This window comes from Vulpes lagopus, chromosome 1 (genome assembly GCF_018345385.1).
Source record: "Vulpes lagopus strain Blue_001 chromosome 1, ASM1834538v1, whole genome shotgun sequence".
Classification (NCBI taxonomy): domain Eukaryota; kingdom Metazoa; phylum Chordata; class Mammalia; order Carnivora; family Canidae; genus Vulpes; species Vulpes lagopus.
Window position 1 is genome coordinate 103,635,852 of NC_054824.1, and position 25,334 is coordinate 103,661,185.

The 25,334-nt window shown below is 40.5% G+C and overlaps 1 protein-coding gene across 6 annotated transcripts in view; it reads right to left on the reverse strand.

Moving 5' to 3' along the window:
- The window catches only part of EPHA3 (EPH receptor A3), a 324,780-nt gene that overhangs the window by 39,216 nt on the left and 260,230 nt on the right, over positions 1-25,334 (reverse strand). For all 6 annotated transcript variants that reach the window (XM_041767292.1, XM_041767280.1, XM_041767286.1 and 3 more), the window contains 6 exons: positions 24,322-24,424; positions 23,803-23,867; positions 18,569-18,694; positions 12,069-12,254; positions 1,908-1,969; positions 88-297 (listed from right to left, as the gene is read on the reverse strand). In XM_041767292.1, the coding sequence (XP_041623226.1) occupies positions 88-297; positions 1,908-1,969; positions 12,069-12,254; positions 18,569-18,694; positions 23,803-23,867; positions 24,322-24,424 (752 nt within the window). The remainder of the gene's footprint in view (positions 1-87; positions 298-1,907; positions 1,970-12,068; positions 12,255-18,568; positions 18,695-23,802; positions 23,868-24,321; positions 24,425-25,334) is intronic.

Consider the following 25,334-nt stretch of genomic DNA (forward strand, 5'->3'; position numbering starts at 1 on the left):
CTACGTATTTGCAGGTCGACAAACCACAAGGTAGACAATAAAGACAGAAAGGGAAAAAAGAAACCACAGAAAAACAATGTCACTCACCCTTGTGGTGTAAGCAGCTTCTGGATCGTCCTCTAGAACACGCGAAAGTCCAAAATCAGAGACCTTACACACCAGGTTACTGTTGATCAGAATGTTCCGGGCGGCGAGGTCGCGGTGGACGTAGCCCATGTCCGAGAGATACTTCATGCCGGAGGCTATTCCGCGGAGCATCCCCACTAGCTGGATGCCCGTGAACTGGGCGTCGTGTTTCTGAGAAACGTTCCACACACACAGTTAAGACACATTGCTGCTCTTCCTGAGACACGTCTTGGTTCCAGTCTCACACCCTGAATTGTAAAAGCCCTGCGCGCCCTTGGCTTCTGGGCCCTCCCGCCCTCGGGGAGTGTGAGCAGGTGCCCGGGGCTGCACCCGGCGCCCCGAACCCTGAGAACCAGACCTCCCGTGGGCTTTCTGTGACGTGCAAGCCCCTCGGAGATTTTAAATTCAAGAACAACAAAATGAAATGAATCCTGTGGCTATTTTAGTTTTACATATTGATTTGATCGAATGTCCGTTCTTCCTTCTGGTTTTCCAGATTATTCCTGGCTTCAAATAAAGTGGATAGTGAACGTGTAATTTACCGTCCTAAATAAACAGTTCGGAATTAGTCAAGAATATTTACTGAATATTTTTTTCTACTCAATCTTGAATTATACATCGTAAAATGGAAAACAATAAAATACAAAGTCAGAGTCTAGTATTTAGAAAAGTTTCCAATTCACTTGGATCAAAGTAGAAATACATGATTTATATGATACATAGGTAAAGAGATACGCACACATGTATACATATACATATGTGCATAAATGCCTGTACAGATAAATAGATATGAAATTCCGTGTTCAGTTATAGATACACAATGACAATTTAAAAGTATTTATTATAATGGTTTCAATTATGTAATTTGAAAAATATTTGTTTTTGAAATGTTCGGGAAAATGATTGCTGATAAAATTTGTATTTGCCTCATGAATATTAAAATAAAGAATATGACTTCTCATTTATAGAAAATTTAGAATTTTCCTCCATAATAATGAATTATTCTATCTTTCCTATCTATCTATCTATCTATCTATCTATTTATCTATCTATCCATCTATCTATCTACAGTGCTGAATGCGCATTGAGGACAGAGTATATGGGGTTTTTTTTGGCCCTTACAGTGACTGGTGATTGGCAATGTCTTGTTCTCCATAAGACTTTTGCATTTCTTTGAACAAATATTTACTGAAATATTTTTAAAAATTAAATAAAATAAATAAATAAATTTTAAAGTTTAAATAATTAAGAAAATATATATGGATGCATATGTATCAGGAAAATGGTATCTCTGAATTGAAAATACTTTGGAATTACAATGTTTGCTTATTTTCTGAGACAAAAGCTCTATGTGGTAGATGGTCTTCTAACAGCAGTCTGAAGGTATTTTAAATGAAGGAAAGAGGATATTCGTCTTACATCATTGTTTTTTATGTCTTACTTTAAGAGTCTTCTTAAAATTTTTATCTTAACCAGTGTGGGTCCTGGCAGTACAAAAGGGTAGAAGAAAGATTGCACAAATTTGTTTTAAATATATGAACCATTAATTTTGGATCCTGCAAGATAAAGATGAATTTGGTCTCTTTGTATTTAGTCCTCCAAAATTTCCGTTTTGCTTTAACTTTTGCTATCTGATTGCTGGCAAAATATCAGAGCTTGCCTCTGACATTTTCAGTAGTTCATTCCATATTTATGCATATGTTTATATAGATAGAAGGATAAAATATAAAAAACAGATAAGGATAAGAGATACATGAATATATATAAAATCTTCTACTTACACGTAAGAAACTGTCCAGGGAACCATTCTCCATGTATTCTGTGACAATCATCACTGGTTTACCTGGATATACGGTAAATCGTAAATTAAACATGTCTAATCATGTTTAGAGTTCAACAAATATCACGTGATGAATACATCTAGTATACCTTGATACCCCTCATGGATTAAAAAATGTAAAAGCTTCCCGTCTTCCCAATTTTGCAAAGTCACAAGAAATTTTTTCCCAATAAGAAAATTAAACCAAAAGAAAAAGAAAAAGAAGACTGGGTTTCAGAACAGGGATGATAACCTACAGCATCCAAATTGGCTTATTTGGCATGGCTTTCTGTGAACATATAATACGCCCCCTTTCTGCCCTTTAATAATTGCATGTCAGCTGCTCTACAAAATTAAGTATTTCTGCTTTCCAGCCCAGGACAGAGCCAGGGTCTCCACAATCACTGACACGTTCCACAGGTATTGACAGTAGTAGTTGGGCAAGTAAAGCAAAGTCCCCATCTTCATGGATCCTATATGTAAATTTCATAAAACAACACCAATCATTGTAACTTTTAAAAATCTGTACTCAACACATTAAAAAAATATATAAAATCCATGTTAAAAGGAAAATAAAGTTAAAATTGCTGCTGGCAATTTTACAAACTTACAATAACCATTGTAGAAATATGTGGCCTTAAATACCATTATTAAACCTGTTATTGAACATTTAACTTTATTTATATAGTCAAATATATGTGCAAGATGCTGGTTTAATTATTTTATATATGATATCTTATTATTATCATTTCCATTTTGCACACGAGAAAACTGAGATATGTAGAGGGTGATCAATGTACTCAATGTCATACAACTAATAAATAATAAAGCCAAAAGCAACAAACTGCATCCATTATGCTGTTAATTTTGGAAATTTATACTGAAGGAAACATTTAAAACACGAACAGCATGAAATACAGGAGTGTTAAGTAATCTGATATACAGATTTATGAATAGAATAAATATTCTGGCAACGATTGGGTGTCAATTCTATGGATTATTCTGAATTAAATTGACAGCTCTGAAGTCCGTAACATTTTCGATAATTGTTACAGTGTAATGCCGTGAACAAGGCTGAAAATAGAACTCTATATACATTACAAAACATGTCGGAAAATAAGTAATGCAAAATGAACATTTCAAAAGGAAAAAAGGAATATGGAAAATGGATATTTTTGATATACAGGAAACACTAGTAGATATTTTTGCATAATTAGACTCATGTAACATCACATATTCATATGTGTGTATCTTACATACATACCTCACACCACTTCATCTTCGCGTTATCTCGTGCTTTAGTAATATACATTATTCTCATTTTTTTCGTGTCCCTACGTGGAAGCATTGTGAATTTAAGGAAGCTGCTGGGGCACACAGGTAATTTTCCAGCAGATCCCAGACGTGCCGTCTCTGATGTCAAAACCTACTGTATTGGGCAGCCCGGAGGAGGGGGGGCGGGGCTCAGCAGCTTAGCGCAGCCTTGGGCCCAGGGCGTGACCCTGGAGGCACAGATCGACTCCCGCATCGGGGTCCCGGGGTGGAGCCTGCTCCTCCCTCTGCCTGTGTCTCTGCCTCTCTCTCTCTCTCTCTCTCTCTCTCTCTCTCTCTCATGAATAAATAAATAAAATATTTTTTAAAAAAGAAACCTATGCTATTACTACATGGTAATTCTCTTCCCATATTTTCGCTATGATCTTGTTTAAAACATAATTTCATCATGTCACAAAAAAAAGGAACAGCGCTTGTCCTCCACGTCTGGGGCACCTGAATCAGCTCTTGAAAGAGCGCCACTGAAAAACCTGGGCAGGTGGCTTTTCACAAACACTGATGTGCCCCTGACCCGCGTGCACACTTAGGTCTTCCTCACAGGCTCCTTCCCTATCATGAAAGTTAGTCTGCCTCTGATGATAGAAAACAGCTTTCTTTGCTTCCTTTTCCTTTCATAGGTTAAAACTCTCATTCACACTACTTATGAATAATGTTGCTTGGTACTATGAAGGTTATACTTACTGTATTCAGTACTTCGATGTATACTAGGTTATAGGTTTAAAAGCTAAGAAAAATGATTTAAATTCTATGATTTTCAGACAAATTTTATACACGTGACAACCAACTGATACACCAATCTATTTTCTGTGAATGTACTGATTTAGTTACATATATTTAGTAACACGTCATACATATCTAATAAATCTGATAATGTAAATCTGTAAAGTCATTTAGCCAAAAGTTTCAGCCTCTAGAACTTGCTTTTCTAAAATTCAAATTAAGCTCTGATTTGATACTATTCAGGAAGAAAGGGAAGATCTGACTTTCCCTTGGAAACTTCTATCTCTCCTGAACTGATCACCCCGATGCTAAAGACTAGTCCCAGAGACCTAGTCCCAGAGACTGATACAAAATTAAAAGCATGGATAAGTGAACAAAGGAATGAATGAATGAAATCTTTCACATGCATGTTCTCTATAAATCACTATAACTGTCTATGTTCTTGCCTCAATACCATTCTATGGAGAATAACGCTCTCACAAAGTTCAGTGCATACGTTAAGCGTAGTCACAGGTATTTTGTCTCCTACAGCCAACTCCCAGTGACAGTCACCATGTTTTTGTGCTCCCCAGACCTTTGCTTATCACTTGTTTCCTCCTGGCTCCCAGCCTCATGCCTATTCCATTTCTGGTTAGCATGTCTGGTGGATTGTTTGGCAGGGGAAATAAAAGTAGCTGAAAAATCAAGCTAGTCAATTAAGCCAAAGCCCCATGACCATTCAGAAATCAGATCGGGCTGCATTTAGCTCTAAGATTTAGGTATTTATAAACATATCAGTTATGATGGGCAAGTCTGAAAATATGCTTTACATTAAGTTCAAAGATTCAGCAAACCCAAATGTACAAAAAATAAACAGAATCAAAAATATTCCACCTTGGAAAGCCTTGATTTCTAAGTTCTATTTTTTTTTTTTTTTTGTTTTTAGTGTCTAAGCTTATTTTTAGCCTTAGTTTCCTTGTGCTTTTGATTTTAATGAATAGGGTTAAAGGAAAAGAAACTCTGCAATAGTGGTGGGAGCTCATCCTAACACGTAATAAAGATTGCCGGAAATTATTTATAAAATATTAGCTCACCTGCACATGGATGCCATGTGTTTCTATCCAGGTTCATGCTCTTTCACATGTATTTTGATTTAGAAGTGACATTCTCATCTTTTTCAAGAACCCTATCATTTGCTGCTCTCGGAGATCCTAAAATACATCTGAGTATCTGCACGAAACTCAATAAAATTGTTGCTGGATGACTGGCTGAAAGGAAACACTATCAAAAATGTGCAAAACAAAATGTGCAGCAGAATTTTACTTTTTTCCTACATTGATTTGTAAATATAAACAAAATTATGATATTTCATGATTATAGGGTTAAGGGAAGCGAATCAGTCTGTTACAATCAGTTCATTTCCCCAATTACCTCCAGTGGTTCAGATATATTATTAATCATTGAACCACTATTTGATGACAGAAGAAATGTGATTCAGAATATCCAAGAATCCCAGGTTCGACATGGTATATTTCACCACAACCTTTCTAATCACATTTTTATAAAAAGAAGAGCCGAAAAATGTAATAAATAAATAGCCATGTGTAGGGATTTTTATTGTAATTATAAAATAGATGTTGGGTTTAGATTAAAATATTTGCATTCAAACATAGTATTTATCAATGATTAAACTATTAAACTTTATTGGGGTGCCTGGTTGGCTCAGATGGAGTGGTAGACTCTATGAAGAGTCATAGGTTTGGGGTCATAGGTTTGAGCCCCATGTTGGATATAGAGATTACTTTAAAAAAATAAAATTAAAAAAGTTATTGAGGGGAGCCTGGGTGGCTCAGTGGTTAAATGACTGACTGTTGATTTTGGCTCAGGTCGTGATCTCAGGGTTCTGGGATCGAGCCCTGTGTAGGCTCCACACTCAGGGTGGAGTTCACCTGTGATCCTCACCCTCTTCCCCTGCCCCTTCCTCTGCTCATGCCCATGCTCACTCCCTCACTCTCTGTCTCTCATCAGCTCTTACATCCACGGGTCTATAGGTTAATGAGGGCAGGGGCCAGCTCCATGCTGTACCTAGTTCTAAAATCAGTGGAGTGCCAGTTAAAATGGATCGTGTCTATAGTCTCAGGATGGCCAAGGATCATCTCTCTCTTCAAAGTCAGGCTAAGAAACACTTTCTCCAAGTTTTCCTAACCAACCGTCCTCCATCGATCTGAATACACTGAATGCTTCACATTCAGCTGACGTGACATTTCTAAAATTTATTTGTGCTTAATCTGAAACAAGATTTAATACTTTTGAAGATGGGAACAGATGAAGAGGACACATAGGCTATACAGGCAACAACAGGCCATGCACTTAAAGCTGGTACATCACTGTATATCCACTACACCTCAATGAAGAAAGAAGACAGGGATGATATTTCTACTTTCCCTTGTTGTATTCAAAGCTGATTTGTATAATAAGTCCAATAACAATCAATAAATACGAAATCTGAATGTGTTCAATTGATTTTACAAGGACTACTTAGTTCTTTTTTTTTCCTTTTCAAGCTTTCTATTTTCTTTGTCTAATTGTAAAAATGAGGCGGATCCCTGGTAAAAACAAAGACCTTAGGTACAAGAATGAATTAAAGTGATAATAGCAGAAAAAAAAAAGTGATAATAGCAGGATTCTCATTTCTACCCTAAGACAAATGCTTTTCATGTTTTACTTCTGAATATGATGTTGTAGGTTTTTTGTTCTGCTTTGTGGTTTTTACATATATTTATCAGACATGCATATTTTCTATGTAGGATGTGCTAAGGAAGACTTTTAAATTAAAGTGTTTATTTTCTATATCTTTAGAGACTGACCTTTTCTTTGCTATTAATGTTATGAATTTCTAGAATGACTAGATAGTAAACCAACTTGCATTCTTGGAATAAACTAAACTTGAACGTGATCTAGTATCTTTTTTTTTTTAATTTTTATTTATTTATGATAGTCACCCAGAGAGAGAGAGAGGCAGAGACACAGGCAGAGGGAGAAGCAGGCTCCATGCACCGGGAGCCCGACGTGGAATTCGATCCCGGGTCTCCAGGATCGCGCTCTGGGCCAAAGGCAGGCGCCAAACTGCTGTGCCACCCAGGGATCCCTAGTATCTTTTTTGATAAAGTTGTTAGCTATGGCTTTTTATGCCAGTGTTACTGAATTTTTTTCATGCCTTTACAGTTATTTTCCTCTGAAAACATTCTTGTATAATTTTCAAGATATCATCATCCTCATGAGTTAGGGATGTTTCTTCTTCTTACTTTTTGCAAGGATTTGTGTATAATTAGAATTAGACAGTTATTAAGTAAGTGTATAATTATGGTTCTCTTTTAGGAAATTTTTTGTATATTTAAACTAGTGCTCTTTCAAAGTTGGTCTTTGGGCACATGTAAGTCCTTTTCTAACAAATGTTAAGTTGCATTTAACCATTCAAAAATATCACAAACCCATCATCCTATCTAAATAGGGAAAATACATAACATATTTTCTTGTAATTCAAATGTGGCCAATTTAACCAAAAAACATGGATGGACAATATTGAAAAAAATAAGGAAAGACTTACTTTGAAAGACTTTCCTAATTTTATTGCTGTGGACACTTTAAGAAATGTTCTAACCTCCTTTCTCAAATTAGTTACGAATGCATGAGAACTTGTGTCATGAGAGTTTACTCTAACAAACTATTTCTATATATTATCAATAAAATAAACATAACATATATATTGTTTATTTTGAATATTGCAGGGAGTTAGTACCCTTGAGACAAGTGCAGATGAAAACTTTCAGAGAGAAGCAAACAGGACATAGCAAGAATTTGGCATTGTCACTGCATAATGATATCTTATTTCAGCAATATTTTTATCATATGTCCAGGAGATGGAAAGGTGCAAATAAATGACTAAGCTTTTGGTGTAAAGTGGATGCTCACACCAGTATAGAAATTCTTTAATTATGAGTGATTGTCCTAATATTCTGCTTACTATATTCCTTAATGATGTAAAGTTACAGTGACGCATTATTATTTATTATTATTATTTTTAATTTTCAGAAAATAATCCCTCCCTAAACACCAACAAACCACATCAATCTTATCTAATACAATTCCTTCTATGTCACTAAGTAAAAAGTGGCCATGGGGGTCTTCTTGGATTATGAACATCACTTGACTAATGATGTGATGGCAGAAATATCAAACATTTGCTAAAAACAAGTTCCATCTTTTTGAACTTCAGCTAAAATTGATAACACATGTTAGTACCAAGTTCTGAGCAGAGACGGTGCCCCCAGCTTTCTGCTACTTTGAAGATCAGAGACTCTCTCACCTTCTCTTGTTTAAGACCATCAAGCTCAAAACGTATCATTAAAATTGTTTAGGGTTCAACTCAAATAAATGGAAATCTAATAATTGAATAAAGGGCTTTCTCTAAATGACTTGAAAATGATACCTTATAACAGACATAGTGTTTCAAGCATATAATAGCAATATTAAAAAGAATTACCATGGAGCAAAAAAAAAAGTATAGCTTTCAAGAATGTTTTTCTATACAGCAAAGATTAACTGATAGATTCTCAAATCCACCAGAGTGGTAGCTTAGATTTTCATAGCTCGATTCCACTTAAAACTGTATTCCTAGATAATCTTATTTGATTTTGAAAGTATCCAGAAATAGTGACGTATAACTGCTATTCTGAATTACAAGGGAAAAAACCAAATCTCTATGAGTGGCCTGATTTGCCAGAGTCCCACAACCAGTTGGGTTGAGTAAACACTTGAACTCTGACCCTCTGGTTCTTAATCCAGATAGTGATATAGTCAGTTTTCTTCTTTAAACACAAACATGTTTATTAAGTTTTAAGCCCTGTATCACTCTTGGTGGGGGGGGGGGGGTGTTTCTGAACCTTGCAGTCATATATTCTCAGGAAACAAAGAAGATAATAGGAGTGGATGAATCACTTCTCATGACAAAATTGCCTTAACATATTTATATGTTAACTGCAATGTATTAACTTTATTTTAGGGCATTTCTGTTTCCTCTCAGATGTTATAGGGTACCAGATAGAGCTTTTATATATGCCACGAAAGGAGTTCAAAATCTAATTTAGGTCTGTGACTCTATTATGTGTGCACTATATGAGATGACTGGGATCTATATCGTCGGATTTGGCAGCCTTTTACATGCTTATTTGACCAGGGAGATTCATCAAATTTAGAACTTTCACCCTAAGACTAAGGCAGTTGTAACCCATATTAGAATGTTACAAAATCAGACTCGAATAAGGCATTTAATGGATAATACCTATGATTTTTAAAAGTCTTTTTTGCCTTAATGCATTTTTTTCTGCATTTTGTTCTTGGGGATTGTTTTACAGATTTCTTTGCCAGCTCATACTTGATGATTTCATTTTTATATTGAAGGAAAACTTGCCATAATAATTATGGCTTAATGTTGCTCATCATTCAGTGAATATTGAATTGATAGGTAATGGTCAGCAAAATGTAACAGGTCATTTTCCATAATTCATTAACACTGGAACCCCCCCCCCCAAAAAATCAATTTACATTCGGTAAAATAGAAGAACCTATCAATAAACTTAAATTTAAATCTGATGTCTATTTTGAGCGTCACTTTTATCTCCTCTTCTAGGAGGTGTAGGTGTTGCAGAAGTTAGGTGATAATTCTTGCCCATGCTAAAATGTCATGGTTTTCTCCGTCATTCCCTAACTGCTGCAAGCAGTCACACAATTGCCCTTCCTTGCAGCATGCGTTCAATTTGATGAACCAAGACTGAAGAAAGACCTAAAGGTAGAAGATATTCCTTTTTTTTTCATTCAAAGGATCAATATTCTTATTTCTTTTTTTTTTTAATTTTTATTTATTTATGATAGTCACACAGAGAGAGAGAGAGAGAGAGAGGCAGAGACACAGGCAGAGGGAGAAGCAGGCTCCATGCACCGGGAGCCCGACGTGGGATTCGATCCCGGGTCTCCAGGATCGCGCCCTGGGCCAAAGGCAGGCGCCAAACCGCTGCGCCACCCAGGGATCCCCAATATTTTTATTTCTTAACATTGCTAAATTAAGAACCTAGTACGATCCAGGTTCTATTCTCAGTCACTGATTAAAAATAACATGGATTTTTGCCTTTTATGAGAGTTCACATTTTTTTAGGTATTAAGGGTTATTAATTATTACTAGAAAATTTTTGAAGCTTGAGGGATTCCTTCCTATGATCAAGTTATTAGGGGAAACTTCAAAAAAATCAAGATCGGAAAAAAAAATTGGATCGAATAAGTAGAATACAAAACGAAAATTAGAAACTCATTTTTATCCACTGTTTGGGCCAGGGGGAGACCAACCTTCCGACACTATCTCCAGCACTTTCTAATGAGACCAGCCACTTGCTCTGTATAGTTATTGTTTGTTCAAATATAAAATGGAATTATCGTATCTGATTCACAGGGTAGTGATAATAATGAAATGACATCCATGGTGCAATGTGTGGCATACGATGGTCAACCCATAAAGAAAGCCTTACCAAAATAAAACAAAAAAACAAAAAACAAAACACAAACAAAAAAAAACTTTATGTAAATTGAGTTAAAAGAAAAACAGCTCTGCAAGTACAAATGAGTTTTCTCCCCAAGAAGTGCTCAAGATCTGAAGGACCACCTCTTGGTAAGGATGATTTAAAGGAGAATAAATGACGAATTGATTATTAAAACCCCAGTGAGACACAGTTCTGTAATTCCACGGGCATTAGCTAGTATGGTCTTAACAAAGGATTTGAACATTTTCCCAATCATTACTAACAGTGTTTTTATTATTAATCTAAAAAATAGTAAAAAAAAATGTTCTTCGTCAGAAAAGATTTCAGGGCTACTACTAATATGACCTTATTTTTAGGAGTATAAAGGGAAAAATGCTTCTTACAATATTTAATACGGGCTCATAGTTTATGGATTAGTTCTACATTACTCAGTTCTTAATCTTATTTATTATATAAGAAAACTCCAAAGCAAATCAAAGTACATTTCAATTTTACCATGCTCTTGTGAGAAAGGAACTGCCTTTTTAGTCACACTAAGATGAGAATAGGTATTAGTGCCATTTGGAAAGTGCTCCATGTAATGTTAAAGAAAAATATCATTGTGAAAAATATAATGTGTAATGTCTGTGGGTAACCATAGAATATGTAAATGTGGTGCCAATGAATTATCCCCTTAAGGATGCCAAATTTCCTGCCATATGTTGTCTTTTGCTCTTAAGTAGTTTGTTGCCAATTTAGCTTATTCTTCATCCTGTGCTCCAAAATCTCAAGGAAAAAAAGAATCCTAGAGCATTCTCAAGAGGTTTTCATCGGTACCAGAGCCAAAAATCACATATCTGCCCCACAGGATTCCTTCTGAGTCTGGCTGGAGAAACGATCATGGAAATAAGTCCAGATCTCTATCTCTGGCTATGAGGCAGCGTTTCCCCAGACTGGTCAGAGCTCCGTCTGGGACCCTAGATTAGAATTATTTGAAATCCACAGAGTACCAGGAAGAGGCCATGGGTCTAATGTGATCCCAGTCTTTACAGCTCAGGAGCATTCTCCAAAGTCCCATAATTGTCCTGAAGTCAGGGAGGTAAAGATTTGGGAGTTTAACTGAAGCTGGTGACCAGTAACAGAAAGGGCAGCTCCCTGGGAGTTCCCAGCAATTCCTGTCAAAATTGAGTCATTGTTGTTCCTCATCTTTCTGCACCACAGAGACGTCTCTATGATTCACTTCTGAATCATCTTTTCATCAGTAGATCTTAATACCATCCCATTTTTTAGCTCCTAAATTTTCCCAATTTTTGAAGATCTAGAATAGCACTGTCCACATATGACCAGTTAGATATCTTTGCTCTCTTACTGAAGAGAGACACGTTGGCCTCAAATGAGTTTTTCTGTTAGGACGGACAGACAGCTATTAAAAAAATAATAATAATCAAAATCCTTTAACAATTGAGTGTGGATTTAAAGACTCTGCTCGACATGGCAAAAGTTTGTCTTTCGACTTGACTTACTCTTAGTAACCACTCCTTCCAGTCGGATGATGTTGGGATGGTCAAATTGTCCCATGATACTCGCTTCTCCTAGGAAGTCTCTTCTCTGCTTTTCTGTGTAGCCCACTTTTAGGGTTTTTATGGCCACCGAAATCTCTTTTTTTGAAGGAAGTTTCAAGCGGCCACTGCACACTTCTCCAAATTCGCCTATCAGAAGAACAAAACAATGACAAAAGGTAAGGACTTATGTCATTAAAAACAACAACAACAACAAAAAACTGTCAGTGGAGAGCAACTGTTTCCTCTCAATGATCCCATTCAAAATATTTATACCTTTGATCTGCAAGGTGTACGCTGTAGGCCTCCAACTTATCTCACAAGATGATGATCATAGACTCCCTGAGAAACCCCAAAGCATCTACACCCCACTGGAAAATGGATCCAGTGAGTAGCCTCATGCATTTTGAAGAACTACACTGTGAATAATAGAACATGAAAGAACAACGGGAACGTTGAAAACTACAGCTAATAGGGTTTTACCTCCTTGTTCTCATAGCAACTACTTCCTCCGGGTAATCAACAGACCAGCACAGATATATTATGGGTTGAGCAATGGATTAAATTTCACATATTTCTAGCCATTCTGTTATTATTAAAAGGGCCAATTTAGCTGTATACTCAGACTCTGAAAATGAGAACAGAAGCATCTGCTACCAATTCATTTTATTGGAGTATTGGCATGTTGCATTACTGACATACTAGCTATAAAGTTCTCTGAGCTTCTGGAAGGAAGAAGAATGTACTAGTATCAAAAAAAGCACATCTTTTCTACAAAATCACTATAAATATTTTCTTAGATTCAATGTCTTCAATAAAAAATGCATGATTAATCCACAATTAACTGAATATGGAGTGTTATTCACTTTTAAATAGTCTAATCCAACTAATATAAACTTGCTAGAACTAGTTTGGGCACCAACTTCACATATATTGTTAATTGAGGAGATATACCCATAACTCTTTCATCATATTTTGAGTTTTCTGAGAGCAGAGACCTTTATATTCACTTCTCTAACCCACTGTTGCCACGGTAATTGTCACAAAGTAGTGCCACCCATAGATAGTTCCTTGTTCATAGAGGAAATCCTAGTATCATGTGGATTATTCTGTCTGATTTGTACAACACCTTAAATGTGTTTTTTTAATATCAAATGAGAAGTTTTTCTAAAAAAAAAAAAAAAAAAAAAGCATTAATTACACAGTTGTCAGGCCATCTGTGGAATGGAAGAGCATTCTTGGTCCAACCTTCTCACTGCGAGTTTTTGTGTAAGCTCCACACCCCATGGATCAGCCAGAGACAAGTTGTCAAGAAGTAAGATGCTTCTTCTCTGTATTTTGTTCAAGTGTTTCAGCCCAGAAATGCAGCAGGTTATTGGTTTACCAGCTGCTCTCCTACAAATGATTCGCTTCCCTTCACGAAGCTGTATGCTCCCCCAGGCTTGACCCTTTCTCTGGAATTCTGTCACTGTTTCTAAAACGATGATTTATGCTATAGCTTGTCAAAGTCATTTAAGGTCCAAAAGCAGTTATTTATACACTTTTTAATAAATACTCATCAATTGGCAACAGTATGACAGACACGTTGAAAAACATGGAGTTACGCTAAAGAAGGCAGATCTCATTTCTTCCCTTTGAGGGAGTGTAGAGAAGATAGTGACATTTGGGCTAGACTGTTCTTTTGGATTATGGGGAGAATCAGGTGCAGAATTTGAGAACATTCATTGACTTTTGACGTCCAAGGGAGAATATGGCATTATACAGTGTGTGTGTATCAGGGAGAGGAATAATGATTCAAAGTAAATCACTGTTAGAATTTGTAAGCAAGAATAAGGGTTCTGGGGTGCCTGGGTGGTCAGCCAATTAATTGTCTGCTCTAGGCTCAGGTCATGGTCTCGGGAGTCTTGGGATGGAGCCAACGTCAGGCTCCCGGCTCCACGGGGAATCTGCTTCTCCTTTTCCCTCTATTCACCCACCTTTGTGCATTCTCTCTCTCTCAGATACATAAATAAAGCCTTAAAAAAGGAGTAAGTGTCGCTTTCTCTAAACTGGGTTCTTGGAACGTTGCCAGAGAGCCCTCGTTCACGTTGTGTCAACATTAAGTTTGAGCAAAACCATAAGGAATCAACCATAATAAACTTTTACTTTCTTTTTTTTTTTTTTTTATTTATGATAGTCACAGAGAGAGAGAGAGAGAGAGAGAGAGGCAGAAGCAGGCTCCATGTACCGGGAGCCCGATGTGGGATTCGATCCTGGGTCTCCAGGATCGCGCCCTGGGCCAAAGGCAGGCGCCAAACCGCTGCGCCACCCAGGGATCCCAAACTTTTACTTTCTGAAAGAAAGTTCTGCCATTATCATGAGTCAATATGTTGTGATGGGTCTTGTTTTGAATTCTGATGTCATCATCACTCATTGTAGGTGACAAGCCACTTGTCAGCAGACTTGTCAGCACAGCAGACAGCACAGCACTGTGGGACAGAGCATGGACTCTAGGGTCCAACTGCCTCTGTCACCTATTAGTGTATGATGCTGAGCAAGCATTTTAACCTCCCTGTGCCTTTGTCTCCTTCTCTATAACATGGGAACACCAATTGTGTCCAACTCATAAGGCCTTCGTGCAATTAAAGGAATTAATGTATGGAAGGACACATAGTGCGTGTCTTCTATGTGTCCATTACTATTTTTCTCTCTGAGTTCAGACCCACCTTAGGAAAGATAAATTATCTATCTACCCCTGATGAGTTAGGTCAAGTTGAAGAATAAATATAAAAATGCTTTATAAAATGTCCAACTCCGTATTGATGTAACAAGAGGTGGTTGTGGTGATGATGGTGAGAACAAGGTTCATGCCATGTTGGGTAGGTATTTGTAAAGGAGAGTGCTTTGTAGAAGGACCTCACTGGGGATGTCAGGGAAAGGGTTCACATTTCAAGTGGGTCAATTAGGATTCCTTTCTTTCTTCTCAATGGGATATCTGACATATGGAAATGTCTATCTACCTCCAAAATTCAGAAAATGGTGTTCTCACAATGCTAATTTTTAAAAACCCCAAAATTTTGAAATGCGATTATTTCATCAGATAAATACCAGAAATGATCAGAATATATTATGCTGAACATAGAAATGTCAGATATTAATTCACTTCTCTTTATAATAATTTAAAACAAATGGGTTAGAAAAATTAATAAAGATTGGGCAAATGCAACGGTCGACCTTTCCACCTACTCAAATTTTGCATGGTCTTATTCAATTAACTTTGAATGCATAAAAAAGAAAACTTAGTTCCTGTCATTCTTGTCATTTCTAAGTAAAAGCACAACTTCAAGATCATTTGGAAGGCACTGCTTGATTTTTTAAATCCAATTAGTGCAGCAGTTTTTATTTGTCCTCTGAAATAAAGTATGTGTTGTGTGGATGGGCACACTGGATTCTGATTAAAGATGCATGATGCAAAATTGCTCAAAATAAAATTTCTTTCCCTTATGTCACTTAAAACAGGAAAAAATCTATTTGTGTTTAAGTAGAATGGCACTCTGCCTTAGTTTCAAATTCTAATTTCCTACTGTTTTAGTAAGAGAAGCATAATAAAAGTGCATATGGGACAATGCTGGTGTGTCAGCTAAGCATTGTTCATGAACTATCTCAATTAATCCTCACAAAAATGTGAGAGGAAGGCACTACTGTAGCTCTTAGTGTCTAGTGCAGACTTTGAAATTGGAAAGTCCGAGATTCAAATTTTGATTTCTCTATTAATAACTATGTGACTATCATAAATAAAAAATAATATAAAAAAATAACTATGTGACTATAGGTCATTCACACTTTTAGCTCGTTTCCTTATCCAGTGAAACGGAGATAATGCCAATCCAAAAGGCTAATGAAATTAAATAGCATTCAAGTGAATGCCTAGCATAGACTAGGGAGTTAAACAAATATATTAAAATATATTCTACCTTCAGAAAATGTCTGTATTTAATCTTTGAAATAATGGTTAGATGGAAGAATAAAAATGAGAACTGTAGTTATTATTAATTCCACTGTTAAAAATTTTACTACTTTGAGAAAGCCAATTCATGGCTCAGTTTTAATTCTGTTATTTGAAATATGGGTATAAGTCTTCTGATTAGTCAAAGTATAAGTGAGAGTTTCCCTTAAAACTTATTTCTTTGTATAAGATCTCTGATGGAAAATTAAGAGAATTAGGTCACATATATAGAGTCTTTCTGCATATTTAATTGACTTGTAAAGTCCGTTCATTGACCATCTTTGACTCAGCCTTTTAATAATGGAAGGTAGTTGCTATCAATTTAGCATAATTATTAAATTTTTATGGACAGCGTCACTTTTAGAAATTTAAAAGGAGATTGGAAATGAGTAAGTGTATAAATGAAAGGCTGGCTGGGGATAGATTGTTTTTGAAGTTGTGGAAATGGTAATTTTATACTATACTCTCTATCATCCTATTGTATAATTTCATCTACTTTTGTAGATATTTTACATTTTGCAAAACAACATGCTAAGAAAACTTGAGAGCTCTCAAAATCTTGACTTCTTATTCTATCTTGGTGACGACAAACCCCTGCAAGGCGAATCAAGACAGACTAGAGTTGGGTGTGGACAGTCTTATATTGAAATCTTCTAGGAGTGGTGTAATCGGCCTCGAAGATACTCTTGTTTGCAAACAAAGCCACACAGATTTATTGCTCTGATTGTGGCAAATGAGGATACTGTCTACAAAACCCTGAAAATGGGCACAGGTCTAATTTTTTGCAAATACGTTTGAAGGGAGAAATGGATAAAAGATGCTCCGTTGTGATCTTTCTTGAGGATCGGGGATTATTATTAAGTGAGTCAGTGCAAGTAGCCTTTCCTTTTGTCTCATTTATCAAATACCATTTTCAATGAATGTGTTTTGTCTCACACTACTGGGTACCAGATATCTGGTATAATCAATAACATCTATATTTTTAAGCTTTTACTAATGCAGAGGGCCCCCAAGTTCAAGGTCCTGAGGTGTCTGCCCAGCCTTGTGGACACTAGCTGAGCTTCTCGTCCTCACATCAATTGAGGGTGCAAAGTCTCCATGCTACATATGCTCCCAGATTTCCATGCTGGAGAACAGTGCACTCCTGTGGGACAGCAATGCCAGGACCACAAAATCCTCTGCACCACAGGGCCACTGACAAAGCTCTACACAAAGAACTATACAACTGAGAGACAGTGATCAATGCATATTTGTTTCAACTGGATTGACATAGGTACACCATGAATGTGTATATTCTTAAGTCTTAGGTTGTGGAAAAAGAAGCACATGGTCTACTTTCCTTTTGTGAATTACTGGTTCCATGTTTTAATATCACCTGCACATGTGAGTTTTAGGCAGATAAACTATCAATAAAGTTAGAGGAGCAGATTTCGTGCATTATCAGTTTATTTAACTGATATGGAATTACTCAGGTTGTCCTACTTGAGTGGCAAGTATGGCTAGAATTCTAAATACTGCCTTGAAGTGCAAAGAGAAACAAAATCATACAATATTTGTGTAAAGATGTATTAGTCATAGATATACAGTACTTGCAGAAAATATGATCTGATCTGTTATGTGTAATTCAGTGAGCCAATTTCTTGATCTTTCTACTTCCTACATCAACATAACTACTTTGTATTTGTTTTGGAAACAATACTGACCAATGAGATGATGGAATAAAAAACTATTGTACAATATTGTTTATTTTTACTTCGGAGGAGTTAGTTTTTATTTGATCTCAAGCTGCCTATCTGTAGGTGCTGTATGTTTATGTGCATTTGTAACAATACTGTTACTTTATGAGTATGGTTTTTATTGGAAATACATAAGTGCTATTCTATGAGAACAAGCTTCCATACAAATGCATTAAGACTGTATGAGCCTACAGGCAGATATTAAGGTGGCGCACTGCACGCTGCTTAAACTATCCACTCAAAAACAGTTCTGAATGAATTTGTGTAAAATGTGTCATTTATGATTTTATTTTGTGTTCTCTCTTTAATTCCAAAGAAGTTTCTAAAATTATTATTATTATTGTTATTTTACCCAAACCAAAATCTTCATGTAGTGAGCTTATTTAAAGTAGGACCCTGTTTTATCCTGTTATCCCTGCACAGCCACGTAGGCTTGGTGACATGGGACTCGGGTAGCCAGCGGAGGATTGAGCTTTTGTGGCTGCTGGCTCCGAAATCCAATAAATAAAAACGCTGGCCATGGTCTGTGAGTAAGTCTGGCACCTTCGAAATCATTACATTCCATTAAATACTACCTCGTTTATTTATTGCCTGCCTTTGATCATGAAAAAAAAAAAAAGTCCCTTTTCATAGCAATATAGCTGAGGCCTGAGAACTTGAGGGACCCGGGCAGCATTCCTCTCCGTAGTGGTGATTTGTCATCACCATACATGTTGGGGGTGGGATTGGGTCACGGTTATTACCTGCTCCAACAACTTTGTCGATGGATATGTTGGTGGCATCCAGTTCCTTAGCAAACTCATGAACCGCTTGAGTAGGGTCTTCGTATGTGTGGGGGTCAACGTAGGTCCTGAGACCTGGAAGTTTCACTGTGTGCAGGAAGGAAGGAGAGAAGGCAGGCGTTAATGGAGCTAGATGTAGGAAACCTTAACTGAGGCAGTTGTTTAATCACATTATTAGTGGGGGGAAAATCCCCATTATGAAAAAGTACATTGATCTGTCATTTATTGTCAGGTGTCACAGCAGTCGGCAGACACAGAATTTGGACTAAGTATCAAACGACTTAAGAAACGACATTTCCCATAATGAGACAAAAGAGGAACCACTGTGAGTTTTCTCCACAGAAACATTAGACAGAAAATGGACTTTCGAAAAAGGGCATCTCACGGGGAGGGTAGTTGGGAATTGAGTAGGCCCAGTGGTCACCCAGTCCCCCAAGACGCACTAGCGCAGGAAGCAAATGTTCACGATGACGCCACATCTGACCATGAGTCACAGCTTGTGAGACGATTTCATAGGGCAGAAGGGAGGCTGGGACACAGAGCTAAGTTACCTGAAGGCCACGCAACAGCACGTCTTTCTCGGATACCATTCTGCGTTTAGTGACATTCACAACCAGTGTCCCTGCCTGCAGTCACAGACCTCCTTAACCCCGTGAGGAGTAGTCTATACACTGCATCCCATGCCTGTACCAGGGCAGCGGCACCTCGCTGAGACCTTGCTGGACCGCGTTTCAACACAGTTAAAGGCAGTATAGATTCTTGGGGAGTTTGGTGATGGTGCTAAGGAACTAAATTCTAGACATGAATTATATTTACAACTTATCAAATATAAACCTCTTTCATAATATGTGTATTTATTCAATTATTCTGAAGATGAAAGACCATGGATAGAAGATCCTGGAGAATCGTTTTGGATTGGACATAGTTCTAATGAGGTTCCTATCATTTGGAAAAAAAATAAATCATATTGGAAATGATTTGGAATGTTCAATAACTAATTTTCTCTAAAGTAAAACCATTGTCTTAAAGTAAGCTCTAGGCCGAATGTGGGACTTGGACTCAGGAACCTGAGATCAAGAGTCACGTGCTCGACCGACAGAGTCAGCCAGGTGCCCCTAAACTAGATTTTATCAAAAAGGGAGACTGGGATCTATTAAAGTACATACACACGCTCTGACGGTAAGGATTTTATGTGCGTACTAATACAGTGGGTTTTTACTTTTGATTTTGGTCACATCGGTAAAAATATATTGGTAACACTGTTCCAGCAAGGGGCAGGATGCCTGATGGTGATATATGGCTTCATTTATCCCACTACGTTTTGAAAGATATTTTAATCCCAAAGAAATGAATAAAATCAGATGTTATCTTTTTCCAATATGATTTTATAATGAAAGAATCTTAATGACAAATTGCAAGTGAACATTGTGTGATGACTGGAGACTTCTTGGAGTCCATTTTGCTCTTTGCTTGAGGTGGGCATGGTGATGGCGATGGCAATTACTCTGGGGAGCCCGCCACACTGCACACGCTAGATCAATGGGTCCCACATGGCAGAGTGCGGACTGGGACATTGAGAGTCCGCTGACCTACAGGCCGTCTTCATGAAGGCCACGGCTATGCCACATCAGTTTCTGTTCCTGTAGTGTATCCAGGAAGGGTTTGAGTAAAGAAATAGGAGCCTAGGGCACCCCGGGGGCTCCATCACTTAAGCGTCAGCCTCTGGTCGCTCTCTCTCTCTCTCTCTCTCTCTATCATGATCTTTCTGTCAAATAAATACAATCTTTAAAAAGAAAGTAATAAGGATCCCTGGATGGCGCATCGGTTTGGCGCCTGCCTTTGGCCCAGGGTGTGATCCTGGAGATCCGGGATCGAATCCCACGTCAGCCTCCCGGTGCATGGAGCCTGCTTCTCCCTCTGCCTGTGTCTCTGCCTCTCTCTCTCTCTCTCTCTCTGTGACTATCATAAAATAAATTAAAAAAAAAAAAAAGAAAGAATCCTAAGAAAAGCAATGGATCATAAAAATAAACGGTGGTTAGGAAGTAAAAAAAATTCAGTGTTCCCGGGCTGTGTGTAGAGAGGATTCCAAGACTGTAGCATAGGAATGGGAGGCGGGGGAACAGACGGAGGAGAGAGGCCGATGCTCCTCCGACACGGGCCTGCGTGGACACGGGCACAGCAATCCCCGGGGCCAAGTGCAGGGAACTGGGGAGACGCTCTCCAGGGAGTCACGCCCGCAGAAGTGGGGAAACGGGCGTGGGCTCTGCCCCTGCTCTGAGCAAACGCGGACGGGGCGGCTTTGGAAGGTGAGAGCTGTGCTCCCGAAGCTTTCCGACTCTGGGCAGCTCGGCGGAGAGAAGGCTCTGGAAGACCTGCGGTGCGCCCGCCCGGCCCGCCCGGTGTGTGGCCGACACCGCCAGCGTCAGGATTTTCGCTGGAGGCCGTCTGGTCACCGTCACCGCGAGCCCGAGGTCTCGGGAGGCTGAGACCCGCCGCCCCTCGGGGCTGCCGCTCGGGGCTCCAGCTCCGCTCACCGTGGGACGCCCGGCGGCCGGGCTGCTTCGGGGACTGCGTCGCCCTGGAGCGGTGGCGGGTGGCCCAGCCCTCCCGGCCCGCGCTGCTCCCAGCTCCCGGGGCCCACCTGCAGGGCCCCCGATCGCCCCCAGGAGACCGCAAGGAACTAGGAGCCTGTGGAGCTTTACTATTCCTTTGCAAGGAAAAGGAAACTTTTTAAAGATACGATAAAAATTAATTTTTCCCCAAAAAAGGATATTTTTTTCTTGTAAACAATGACAAATGCCTTTATCTTGCCCAACGTAAGGAAATCAACTTGGAAGCATTTTACCAGCATCAGGATTCGCAAAGGCCAGCATAAAATGGGCTGTGAGGAGCAAAGTCTGAGACTTTTTAAACAAGCACAGGCTTTCAGCAGCCCTGGGAGTGGCTTTAGAGCCACCCTGTACCTGTCAGCCCCGGGGCGGAGAGGCCTCGCTAGATAATCTGAAAATTCCATAGTCATCCCCAAATGAGATCAATCACACTGCTCGCCTTAAGTAAAACCACATAAATTGTTTTCCTATGCACACAAAACTTGGCGAACAATGCAATTAGAAACACGCCCCCCCCCCCCCCCAAGATGGTCTGTTCACTGTGGGCGCCTCGGCTGCGGACTTTTAACTGCTGACCCCAGAGGCTGCAGGAGTCAGGTGATGCAGGATACCAGGCACATAATCCCTTCACACCAATAATTAAGGGCAACGTACAGAGTCACTGGGCTGTGTCAAGAAAACCAGATAATAAACACATGCACACGTGTTAAGCTGCACTACTTTACAGCTCGTTCTGCGCAAACACAATAATTTACATTTCCATTTTACCAGCATGAGTTGCCCTAAGGACAGCAAAAAATAAAAAGGCCTCGCCAGAGAGGGCAAGGGGACAGGATCTCAGGAGGTGAAACACATTTCTTTCCTTTTGAAGCAATGTTATAGGATTTGTAACGAGGCTGGAGGGAATCGTTCATAGCTAGAGCTTTTTAAAGTAATACCAGCTAAATGGTCTGAAATAAAACAGCTGCAGCATTAAGACGCAGAAAGTTTATGACATGCACAGAAGTTCCTTTATACCCCTATAGCTCGGATAAAATGCATTTCTCTTTTGTCTGTCTAGTCATAAAGATATTGTGCATTTGAAGAAAATTAAAGTTTCAACCAACTCCACCAGGAAAACCTACGGCTGAAAACAGACCGGAGTGACCCAGGCATCCTGCTCACGACTGGGACACAGACATTTACCAGTGTTGCAAATTCAGGAGATTCACAATTCTGACGTTAAAAAAAACTCAGTACAGTCTCGCTGTGTGGGCGATATTTATACACTGACTGTCCAACCCCAGTGAAGAACATTTAATCCACAGGAAGGTTGCCGCTCTAATTGGTTGCTTCATTCTTTTAAGACGTTGGAGTTGGTGACCTAAGTCATCTGAAATGATGGGGCGTTGCTCTTAGGAGCGTAGCACTTGTGCTTTTGTGAATTATTCCACAACAACAGCGATGAGATGCATGAACGAGACCACACCTCGGTGAACGCCGCCCCTGTCTCCCTAGCACGTCAATTCACACTTGCAAGATGCTCTTTTTCTCCTTTTTTTGCAAGCTACTGTGTCCCCCTGCTTGTTAGCCGCAGGTAGTCAGCTTTTACCCGTGTTATAACCAGAGCTATAGTTGTATCGAGTCATTTATATGAGGTATCATGCGGAATCGAGCATATTTTCACAAGGCGGCAGTGAATGCTGAGGACAGCGATGCTTATGAGACCACGTGAGTTATACTGAGATTATTCAAGAGCAGATGAGTATAGTCTGTCCTAATTTCCATGGGAACATGCTGTTCCCTTTGGGTCCACTCATCAGTAACAGGCCACAGTAAACTGAACCATAGTTTGGAAAATCAAAGCACCTGGGATGATTTGTTTTGTGTGAAGGGGGAAAAAGGAGTTTTCTTATTAGACATAAACACTTCATTTCCTTAAGAAAAAGTAGTTCTTTTAGAAAATATTAAAAAGAGACCAAATGGATTGGTATTAAAATCTGAGGGAGGGCAGCCCGGGTGACTCAGCAGTTTAGCGCTGCCTTCAGCCCAGGGTGTGATCCTGGGGTCCTGGGATCGAGTCCCACCTCGGGCTCCTGCATGGAGCCTGCTTCTGCCTCTCTCTGCCTGTGTCTCTGCCTCTCTCTGTGTGTCTCTTGTGAATAAATAAATAAATCTTAAAGAGGGAAGAGCGCTGGCCTTCCTGCCAGTGGGATGTGGTGGGATTCCAAAATACAGTTTGGTTGACAACACGGAGTAAAAGGCATTTCCCATAAACAGAGGCTGCTTACATGCATTTGGGGGCTGGGAAGGGGGAGAGGCTCCTACTGGGCTTCGGCAAAGGACGAGAGCAGGGACTGCAAGGCCGGGGGCGCGGCGGGGGCTGCGCGGGTGGCTGCGGGGCCTGGGGGGCCTCGCTGCGCTCCCCCCTGCCGCTGCGGGGCAAGGCTTCCCGCGGAGCCTCGGGTTCCCTCTGCATTTAAAATGAACTGAATTTGCTCAATTCTTTCATGAACCGGCTTTTGCGGTTTCCATTCCCTCTGCGGGGGGCATCCCACCAAGGGAACGGGAGGCCCAAGAGCGAAGCCCAGAAGGGCCGGGACTTACGCTGTCCGTTGCCGAAGTGCAGCCGCTTCTCGTCCGCCCCGGGCTTCGACTTGTAGCCGCAGAACCTGCAGGTGAGTCGAGGAGACAAGGCGGGGGAGCAGGTAGGGCGCGGGCCGCGGGCACAGCCGGGACCCCTTTGCCTCAATCAAACGCGCCGGTGGAAGCCTCAGGGCTCCGGGTTCTCCAGGTCCCTTACGGAAGGGCCCTCCCCCTGGGGCTCCGCACGGCCGCCCGACCCGGGGCAGGGGGCGGGGGGCGGCCGCAGGGCACAGGGGGGGCTACAGCGTGTGTACGTGGGCGTGTCGTCCGGGTTCTGACACGTGCTGGGGTGGGGGGGCCTGGGGACCGGGCGGCGGGCGGGGAGGGCACAGGTGTGAGGAGTGGGGCGCGGTGTCGGGGGAGGCAGAAGCCGAGCTACGGGGAGAGAGGGGCGGGGGGGGCGACGGGGATCCAAGCCGCTGCACCCTGCGCGGTGACTGGGCGGCCACCCAAGGGAGCAGCAAAGAGCCGGGGACCCACCTGCCGATCAGGACGTAGGTGACCACGGTGAGGAGGATGACGGCCACGGCCGCCGAGATGGCGATCATCACCACGTGGCTGTTCTCCCCAGAGATGGAGAAGGCTGCGGGCGGAGGGAGACAAGAAAAGGCGAAGCGTGAGCGCAGCGCAGAGACCGGTGCCTCGAGCCGGGTGGAGGGTGGAGGCAGCCGCAGGCCCTCACCCCCGCGGCTTCCTGCCTCAGGCAGTGTACACGGAACTCCTCACTGTGTGCTAGAGGAATTAGACGTTTCCTATAAAGGAGCTCGAAACTTGGCACCAATAAGGTAAAGTGCTCTGTGTCACCGGCAGCGATCACAGGTGAGACAGCCTGCGCTGGTGTTCTCTAGCCTCCGCGCACGCTCACTGGGTGGGTGGCCCAGGCGCTACCAGAGAACCGGAGAACGGGTAAGATTTCCTGGAATTCAGGATAAAGGCTTCCAGTGAAGCTTGTTCCACCTTCAAGATCAGAGTTATGGGGCAGCCCGGGTGGCCCAGCGGTTTAGCACCACCTTCCGCCCAGGGCCTGATCCTGGGGTCCCGGGATGGAGTCCCACGTTGGGCTCCCTGCATGGGGCCTGCTTCTCTCTCTGCCCGTGTCTCTGCCTCTCTCTCTCTCTGTGTCTCATGAATAAAATAAAATCTTAAAAAAAAAAAAAAAGATCAAAGTTATGCAGGTTCTCTATGACACATGCCACATACAAACTGTTCACCTAGTCCAGGTGTCAGCACAATGGCCCAGGAGGCAAACCTGCCCACCGCCACCAGGTTTTGTAAAGGCCAGGAGCTTAGGATGATTTTGTATTTTTTAAAGGGTTGTAAAAAAGTTAAATTAAGATTTTTTGACATGTAAAAATCATAGAAAATTCAAGTTTTGGTGCCTTTTGGTAAAATTGCATCAGAACGTGGCAGCATACACTTGTGTGCTGGCTTCGGCGGCCTTCTTGCTACCACAGCCAAGCTGAGTGGGGACGACAGGACTGCACCCTGGGGCC